General features: G+C 37.7%; 1 protein-coding gene across 2 annotated transcripts in view; it reads right to left on the bottom strand.

Moving 5' to 3' along the window:
* Positions 1 to 10,286, bottom strand: part of LOC118741289 (hemicentin-2-like) — a 293,187-nt gene that overhangs the window by 125,466 nt on the left and 157,435 nt on the right. For both annotated transcript variants that reach the window (XM_036473207.1, XM_036473208.1), the window contains exon 2: positions 7,157 to 7,355. In XM_036473207.1, the coding sequence (XP_036329100.1) occupies positions 7,157 to 7,355 (199 nt within the window). The remainder of the gene's footprint in view (positions 1 to 7,156; positions 7,356 to 10,286) is intronic.

Below are 10,286 nucleotides of genomic sequence, written 5' to 3'. Positions count from 1 at the left end.
TTTTGACCACTTTCAAATAAATTGATACCTCATTTATTGCAATCGCATACAAATTGTCAAAGTTATGCTACTTTTCTTAAATATGGCCTTGAATTTATATGTGTGTATGTACCGGATTTCAGATTTTTTGAGCAGTGTGGCTAAGGAATATATCAATATTTATTCAAAGTAAAATATATACAATCGTTCTTTAGCAAAAAATTGGTTTTTCTAAAACATTTAAGAAAAAGGTGGTGGCACCGCCGACATATATCTTATATGTGTATCGCAAAAACTACTTCACCGATTCGACCAAATTCGGTATACGCATTGCTCTTAGGTTCCTTAAGCAGCATTTTGAAAATTTTTAAAATCGGACGAGAACCACTACCCCTAAAATATAGCTAGCTTTGAGCTATAAATAGTGGCACCTCCAAGGGATTGTCCACTCCCCGCTCCTGTTAATTATAAAAATGAACAAACCGAACAATAATCCACAATTTCTAACAAATACCTATACCTACTCTTTAAGGAAGATTAAAAAAAATCTACCTTTTCCCTATTCGTATAAAAACGTAGAAGAATAATCATTTACACTGCATGAACATGGATGGAACAAAAGGCATTTCACGCACGATTTGCTACGCCATTGTGCAACATTGAAATGATGAAAAATACTTGCGAATACATACTTATTCATAATGAGCATGTAAAAATACATAAAGCACATTCAATACAGTCGCTTGCCCCTTACCCCTCGCCTCTTGCCACAGCGATAGCGTAGGCGTTTGGTGGTTGGCGTTTGGCATTTGACGTAGGCTTTTGTCTATTTTTGTAGGCATCATAGACCAGAAACAGTTCACAACAATAATAAGTACTAATGACTGAGCCGCAAAAAGTCAAACCGTAAAACTGACTAAGTGAAAGGCTTATAAATTTCAATTAACGCCACTGTAACTATACTCTAAAAAAAAATTGTGTAAATTTCCTAGCTAAAAGGTAGGTAGGTTTTAGAGTGTAATACATATAGCTGCTATGGTGTGCGTAAATTTACTACGAAAGTGTGTACAAGCTACAAAATACACATCTGCTGTTTAATTTTACCCGCAGAATTGTGTAAAGTCGGTAACAAAAAGGATTTTTACACAAGAAAATGTGTAAACGAGAAAAATACATATTCATAGTGTAAATTTACCAAAAAATGTTTAAAAATAAGCAAAAATATACTCGATTTATAGTCGCATTTGTAAACAGATTTTTTTAGAGTGTAGTATAAGGAACGCGGCAGCGAAGCTCATACATATAAACCAGTAATGCCGGCACAATAGCAATGCCAGTATGATTGACTATTGCCATTATGTGATGGAGAAATGAGCAATAAATAGCAATGTAGCTAGCAGAATAACAAAAGAAAGAAAAAAATAACAATCACAGCTATTGTTGTGCCAATGTATGTGAATATGTATTTAGGCACTTACAAAGTAGTTTGGTGGTAAGACCGGATTTTTGCTATGTGTCTGCGATTTGATGTAGCCTCCTTTGTGCAAGGAATTCGGGAAAAATATTTTTTGGAGTTTGTACTCAGACATACCCCACAGCTTTCAAGTGATACTAGGTACGGAATTGCGAAGGGTAAGAGTCGGAGCTGAGATGTCAACACCATTCATTGAAAGTGTTTTTACTTGATAAGCTGGAGGAGGGGATTACCCTGAAAGCAATCGAAACTTAAATGAGTAAGTAGTAAATGCGATAGCGATACCTGTCTCGCAGTAATCCAAATGGTAAGCTGACTCGAGATTAGTTTTGCTACTTTTCTTTGTTGCTGATATGATATGAACTTTTCAAGAAACGTGGTTAAGCATTTAATTACCACTCCAAATCAGTGTTTCAGCCTATAAGGATAGAGCAAAAACTAGATTTCGATACTAAGTCGAATAAAAGAATTATAAGTCCGATACGATTTGTTTATGAAGAATGAGCCTTTGAAGATCAAACGGATGCCGTGATCGTCAACGTATGAAGGCGGTCTGATCCAAAGCTATCCCAACCTTGTCATTGAAATGTGCTTTCATGTGGCTGGTCCCAATCCCAGAATAATTTTTTTTATTAGATCTCTGACTTTTACTCACAGTGCTGGGATTTCTGATGTATATATCCTGTTTTGGTTCAATTTTGATCGATTTGGAAAATATTCTTTCAATTTTTTTTGTAACTATTGGACTGCAAAGGTTAGGTTAGCTTAATCTGGCCGGTGCGCCACATATAGATAGTTAGGTCCTTAGCGTTGCCAGCTGGAGTTAGTTTTTAAACGTCAAGGCAGACATCACAAAGGATGTCAACGCTTTTCGCGAATTTCAGTAGAAATTTCAGATCTTATTTTCAAATGACCTTTAACTTCTCGAAGTGGTAGACTCTCAAGCATTTTAGTCGTGTTTTGGACAGTACAGTACAGCGGCAGAGTGATACCCATTTTTTTTTTCATGAACAGCCAGCAGGATATGCCTCCTAAGCAATCCGGTAATAACTCTGCAATCTTCCTTTGGTAGCCTTAATAAGAAGCACCCAATAGTGCAGCCTTCTGTCTGCGGCTAGCCTGTCAATGCTGCGAAGGACGTTTTTGGATGAAATACTATATGGTTGCCACCTGACAGTCTACGTATGGGTTTATTTTTTAATTGATTCTCGTTTCGGTATCGGATAGCTCTGCTTCTATCCTCATCCCGGTAGTAAATCCCGTTACCCACTCCCGTTACCATTTTAGAGCCGTCCCCGAAAATGTTTAGGAATCTGCGGCTAAGTTTAATTCCCTTGCGCCATCCCTTCTCCTCAATCGTTGTGCGAATCCTTCGTTCCTACTTAAAGCTAGGTGTCACGTAGTACGTGCTGCCTGTGCTTTCCGCCCTAATTGAGTTGTGCCCAAAGGTTCTGAAATTGAATTCAGCCTATGGCCGTCAATTTACCTGCTGACTTAGCGAGTAGGTCAATGGGCGGAAATGGCTTTAACAAACAAATTTGTTTAAGCTCTCCGAGAAGTGTAGCGATATGGTACAAAAATTTTAAATAATCTTGCATACTTATAGGCTAGGATAGCATAACTCAAAAAATTCAATGCCTTATTCCGAAAGGGAAGTCGATAAAGAGCCAAACACAGAAGCAAAGCAGCAGTGTACGTCTTGTTGGCCAACAACAAACTGCAAGGTAAAAAAGGAGCAAAGAAACTAACAAGGGGAAAGTTGGCAGTAAAACACGTGAAATGCCAGTAGACAATAAACAACACAGGCAGTAAAGAGCACAAAAGTCACCTTAACTACCAAAACAACGACTGCAATAGAGAGCGTTGGCTAAGCTTTCGAAATGCAAAAAAAAAATTATAAGTGATGAAGAAAAGCAATAATGAAAATTATGCGGCTTTTATTAATAGTGTTGTGTTTTTGTAGTTGTTGCATTTGCTGTTGTTGTTGTCTTTTGTAAGCCAGTTGCCGCCTTTGCCGTTGCTCTCCACGTTGCTTATGTCTTTTATGATAGTTTTTTTTTTTCACCCCACCTCCAACTCCTTCAACTCCATTCGGGCGATACGTGTGAGCTTCAGGTTGCCATTGAAAATTGTAATACCTCGGCCATTGTTCTTCTTGTTGTTGTGGCTGTTGCTCTTGCTACTTTTTGTGGTCTTCGCTCAACAACATGTTCGACGTCAACAGCTGCTGCTGATGTTCTTAATGTCAGCGGTATACATACATACATATGTAGAGTTGTTGTAGTTGCAGTTGAGTTGAAGTTTTCCTGCATACATACATACATACATACTTATTTAGTTGTTGTTTTAACGGCTATGTTTGTGAATTTTGTCTTTTTATTTGTAGACATGTTTTTTTTTGTTTTTTGACTGTTGTTATTGTTTTCGTGCTCTGCGTTATAATGTTGTACTTTATTTTCACTTCACCTACACTAAACTCATTCGCGGTAATGCTTTTTCTTCTTCTTCTTCTTCTTCTTCTTCTTCTGCCTTTTTGGCGGTTGTTATTATTGTTATGTCCGGTCTTTGAGTGTTATTGTTGCTCATTTACTGTAAATCGATAAAAATGGCTGAAAATAAATTATCGGCCTTTGTTGCATCAACGATTGGCAAATATGTTAAGGCACACACAAAGGCATAAAAACGCTTATGAAATAAGTGGCCATATGCGAGCGTTAACCGGCGGAATGTCCGTTGTTGCCGGATATGTACATCGAGGAAATCAAACAAAGTCAATGCAATACTTCGACAGATTTATATGTAGGATTCAACTACAAAGTATGTACTTATGCACTATAATTTTACGAGGTGACCAGATGTTCAGAAATATGTCGATGAAGAAATGTGTTTCTAGAGGAAAGTAGAAGTCTAAGCGTATACATTAGGGCTGTGCGATTATTCGATTACTCGAGCAAGTTGGTTAATCAATTATTCGGTTAATCAATTACTCGAGTAATCAAGATTTTGATTACTCAAAACGATAATTAATCGAGTTACTTGAAATATGATTACTCAAAAAAAATAATTTTGCTCGTTAAAAGAGTTTGCTTTGGAAAATGCTTATTTTCTTTTTTACATTCTGTATATGAAAAAATTTTTTGTTTTAATTTTTGAAAACAGAAACGTTGTTTTCAAAGTATCAAGGAACTTTAGCTACTTTATACATATGTAAAGAGTTGAAATGTTGATTACTCATTTTACTCGAAATGTTGATTAATCATAAAGCAAATTACTCAAATATTTTTGTTTTTGGTTAATCAAAAATCTTGATTACTCGAGTAACTTAACTTTTGAGTAATCATAATTTCCAATTAATCGAATAATTGAGTTATTTACTTTATGATTAATTAAAATTTTGAGTAATCAATTAATCGCACAGCCCTAGTATACATATATCATCTAATTTTTCTTTTGTTGTTAAGACAGCTGACTATATAAGCGAGTCTACGTCAAGCTCATTTGATTTTAGGCTGCAGTAAGAATATTAAGAGGTTGTTAGCTTCGTGCCTTGGGTATGCCAGACTTGATCTTGTAGGGGTAAGAAATTTACTCAATATAATATCCAAAAGAAGTTGGGTCAATGTAATGAGGGTTTGTCGAAGTAAATTTTGCACTTAGTTCAAGATAGGCGATGCTTGGTCTAACGTGTATTTTTTCCTATCGAGGACTGCTGTTTTAGAGATATTACCTTATTCAAGTTGGTAGGGCTCCATTGTTGCTCAATTCGACTCTTAAGTTGAAGCTCAGAACCAGTAGATCTTAGTGCTAAAGGGCTCATCTTAAAAGCTGGTGCCATGGGGTTTGAGACGGGCGGAAGTTAGTTATAAGTGCCCCTCACAACTGTTCAGGTTCCCCGTTCATAATCCTGAGAAGGTGCAATTGTGTCCCTTTGGCGGAGTTACAGAAGCGAGATAAGTCCCTTGAACAGATCCCTAGATTAAACAAGTGGCCGCCTGCAAAGACCCGTCAAAATGCCTGTAATAATTCTAAGCCTCTCCTTGGCAAGGTTTACAAGTAGCCCTTATCTTTTTAGATTGTAACCCCTAATAGGCACTTGGCTTGACGAAGTCCCCTAATGTTTCGTCAATGCAGTGCCCGCAGTTTACTGTTTTTTCCTGAGCGCTTCCTTTATCGTACTGGGACACACCTCGAGGAAGAGCTCCGGTACCATCGGGGTCGAGGCAGCAGACAGCCTGGCTAGCTGATCAGCTTCTTCATTTCCTTCGACACCCATGTTTCCATATTAGTTGGATGGTATTTTACTTAGCAAGGGTATTCAGCTTCTCGATGCACTGCAAGACAAAAGAAGATTTGACCTCGAAGGATATTTCTGACGAAGGTTAATCTCTGCGCATAGACTTATGACATATATTTTCGCTTGCAAAATGCTTGGGAAGATCCCCAAGGATATTGAAAGTTTCAGTCTTGGGCCATGTACGCTCTGGGGTTTTAGAGCGATCTGTGTCCCTTCTAGGCAGAGTACTCTAGGTCGCCTTGCTATATGTTTTGACTTTGAAGATTCTTTCGAAGACCACTCCGCAGTGATTATCATCTCTGGGGCATAGTACTATTGGCAACTGGGAGCCTAGCTTGTCCGTATTCCTATATTCGCCATCTGTTCAGTTGTAATATGCAGTGGCTCCAGTTAAAGTGAAAACTAGTCTTTATACTGGTAGAGCTCTCCTTACTAACTCTGTGCAGGAAAGATAAATTTGTGTGAGTTTATTACCCAGTCATCAAAAAGAATTGGTCGAAGTGAAGTAAATGTAGGTATGTTTTTTTTTCTAATTTTGCCGATTTTATCAACTATTTATTTTCTGCTTTTTTAGTGATTCCATTTCCTTATCTGGCCACCTTTAACCCAATCACGCTATTACCAGCCTGCCTTAAGTCATTTAGTACAAACCAACCATTCAGCAGTTTTAACTTCAAGTGGCAGCCTAAATACATAAATGTATGATTTTTACTTATGTACTTACATAAAAACTTATATATATGTATGCATGTACATACACACACACACACACACATGCTATGTATGTGCAACCATACACAAATACAGTAATACGGCAATAAATTCAATACTTCACATGAATGCGCATCAAATTGGCAATAATTCGTGTAAATTACGTCAAGTGCTGATTTTATTAACCATTCAGATGGAGCGATGAAATTGTTGCGGCAACATAAATACGAAAGCACACATCCATCCACACCACCTGTATTTGCAGTTGTCCAATAAAATGAGCTACCTGCGTTCATTTGCTGCATGCGCGTGTGGCTAGTGGCAGCGGCAGGTTGCACAACAAAAAAAAATAATAATGGACGAAAGCAAGAATGGCAGAAAACTTTCAACGCCGACGTGTAATGTTTGCGATTTATGGCAGCGGTTGTGCTTTATTGGCGCACAAATGGAAAAATATTAAAATGTGGCAAACAACGGACGCACGTGAGCTGTTGTATGTAGTAGTGGCCATTCATGCCGTCATGTGTGTGTGTGTGTGTGTGTGTGTGTGTGTGTGTGCATAATTGAGTAAACGATCGAATGGATTTATGATACGAGTAGGTAGGTAGAGGCAAGTACTTAATGCCTTTAATAAGGATGGTTGTATGAAGTTGGATATTTTGCTTGCTGCTTATTTACTTACTTACTTACACACTTACCTGTAATTCATATTTAGCTGCACGTCGCCGATGGCCACATTCTCGAATTGCGTCGGACAGCAATTCCAGCGGGCCCAGTAAAAGCTGAAATCCTTCGAATCGTAGTGTTCGGTGAAGCGACATTTCAACACCAAATCAACACCTTCACGTGTATCGAGTGATTCATCGGCGTGCGTAATGTGTGCCAGATAGCAGAGTGCTGCAAGTAAAAGAGTGTGGGAAATTTTGTTAGAGGTTGTGCAAAAACTTTTTAGTTTATTAGAATGCTGGAAGAGAAAAGTTTTATTTGGTAGCTATCTTATTCAGAGTCTCTGACTTTTTACCTCCACTTTTTGAACGATGTACGAAATAAAGTTTTGTAGGCGAAAGCGTGAAACTTTATCTGGAGTTTTCGAGTGAAAATATTAACATTCCGGAATAAATATGTACTTTTTTCTCGTTGCTTTCTCCCTGGAATTCCCCTCAGCTAGTATCTCAACTAATGGATTTTATTCGGGAATGTAATATCGACCTCGAAATAGAATAGTTTTTAATCTTATACCTCCTATCTTTAGTCTCTTATAATAGATGTGTAGACAGACGGCAGTGGTAGCTATTCCCGTTAGAACCAGACCCCATATTCAGCCTATTTTAATATCACACAAGACATATTCCACCTCCTATTTGAATTCATTTAGCTTGATGAAAGTGAACAATTAACGTTTCTTTTGAAATCAAGGACACTCACAGAGAGAGTGCTCTGTCAATGTAGGTCCTTCTTAGTCTCCGAAACTGCTACATGAGACATTATATGACATTCCATATGCCAATAAACCAATGACCGTTGATATTTATCCGCTGCCATTACTTTATTGGTACTCTAGAGAAATCCCATAGTTACACTCAGAAACTGAGAAAAATTTGCAAACCTCTTCTAGCCACTTATTTTCCGGGCAATTCAGAAGGCTAACAAAAACTGAGTGCACCAACACTCACTTCTGGAAGCGAAAAAGACCTTGCAAAATTACCGCTGTCGAATGGGCTCTTAAGTGTCTTCATACCCAAATTTTTAGTGAAGGCAGTTAAACCTGTCGGCCGCTGTGGTGTAGTGGTAAGCAGTGCGCGCTTCCACTCCACAATGCCTGGGTTCAAACCCTGGTCAAAGCAACATCGCAAAAATATAGAAAAAAGGTTTTTTCTTAACAGCGGTCGTCCCTCGGCAGGCAATGGCAAACCTCCGAGTGTATTTCTGCCATGAAAAACAGCTTCTCATAAAAATACAATCGCCGTTCGGAGTCGGCGTAAAACTGTAGGTCCCTCCGCTTTGTGTGACAACATCAAGGCGCACGCCACAAATCGGAGGAGAAGCTCGGCCAAACACTAACATATGTGTAAGCGCCAATCTATTATTATTATTATTATTAGTTAAACCTGAACAGCTAGATTCGTCTTAGCTGCCGACCAATCTCAGATCTTTTCTCTTAAAAGCCATAGATAACTGCACCTAAGAGAAGTCAGTGCAAAAGATTGACCTCTGTACAAGGACCGATTTTCTTATCCATAAGGTAAGGTGCCATAGGCTGCCTCAAGTCAAAAAATGAAATGCCTTCGGAGTCTAAAAACATATCCCTTGAATATCCTTTGGGTTTTATAAAATTTTTGGTTGCTGAAATTAGGAACTATATTTTGCAGTTTCAGTAAGATTACAAATTAATTTCTGAACACTGCCATAACCCACAGTGGAATGTAGGACATTAAAAACAAAAGCGTTTCAGTCAGGGCATTGCGGTTATCTTTTATGTTAATAAATTACTATTTTCTAGAAAACCGCACCTGCAAATTTGTGCATAAATTTCGTTAGACTGGCTTGCTTGTGGACAACACTCACGGTCTTCGCCAGGGCGAATTAGTGAGCACTGACGATAAAGTGAATGAAGTGAAGAAATGGACAACGATTTTGCTCGAAAAATCAGTTTTTAAGGTACAATTTGACGCCGTTAGACTTTTTAGGGGTGCCGAGAAAGACCGATATTATGCCAACAATCCATTAAAGAGTTAGGGCCTTATGGCGAATATCGAACAGGCTATTTGAGAGATAAAGCCAGAAAGCATCACCACGATCTTGGAAAACAGGATGCGCTACTACAAAGCCCGGCGAAAAAGCCACATGAGTGAAATCGTGTTTCATAAATAATGGGAATGTGTGCTCTTTCGAATAAACCAATAAATAATATACCGACAAATATAGTATTTTCTTAATTTTTGGGACTTATAAAAAGTAACCATTAGATAGATCACCCAGTTTAGCTCATAATAATAATATGCACACTAGGGCGGGTCAAATTGTATGGGAGATTTTTTTCGCCCTAGAAACTATGGATCTAAAATCAATTTGGAGTTTTTCAAATTGCAAAACAATAGGTTTCTTAGCATTTTGCTTTAGTGTCGTAAAGAAGTGCTTAAATTTTGTATAAAAACATGCTATAAGGGGTTGTTGGTATGAGGAATCCATTTATGCACTTATATACATATATGTATATTCCAGAGGAGGGCGCAACAGTGAAAATTTTCACATAAGTTTTCTTTGAAGCCTACTTTCGCAATTTGGCAAACTCCAAATTGATTTTACATCCATGGTTTCTTCGGCAAACTTGCTTAGAATTATACGTTGGATCTTGCTATGCTATACGCGCATAGTAAAAAAAATAAATATGACCCGCCCTAATGTACACAATTTTGGTTGAAAATTTTTAGATGATGTGAATGAAAATGTGCACTCTTCAAAGTTGGAGTTAAAAAAGTAGATTTGAATTGATTCCTAAATCTGGTTGGAGTTAAAAAAACTAAAAAAAAAAAATCGATTTCAGGACCTCGCTATTTTTTATCATCATCATCATCATTATATAAATAGGCAATCATGTTTCCTTTACACCCCTTTTACGGCTAAACTATACTTCTAAGGTATAAACAATTATATATCATTAGAAAGGTATTTTGATGCTGATGTGCAGGCAATTTTTAAAATTTCATATTAGTTTAAAATAGAGCGAAAAAATCAATTCAAAAGTCACACCAATACCAATGCACACATGTACATGGTTGGTTGCCCCCTAAATGTATGCTTTAATATTGATAGCGAATTAAAGAAACG

Source organism: Rhagoletis pomonella, unplaced genomic scaffold (assembly GCF_013731165.1).
Source record: "Rhagoletis pomonella isolate Grant_MI unplaced genomic scaffold, Rhpom_1.0 Rhpom_scaffold_00006, whole genome shotgun sequence".
NCBI classification, from domain to species: Eukaryota; Metazoa; Arthropoda; class Insecta; order Diptera; family Tephritidae; genus Rhagoletis; species Rhagoletis pomonella.
Note: the sequence above shows the minus strand (reverse complement) of the source record. Positions and strands in the feature narration are given on the sequence as shown.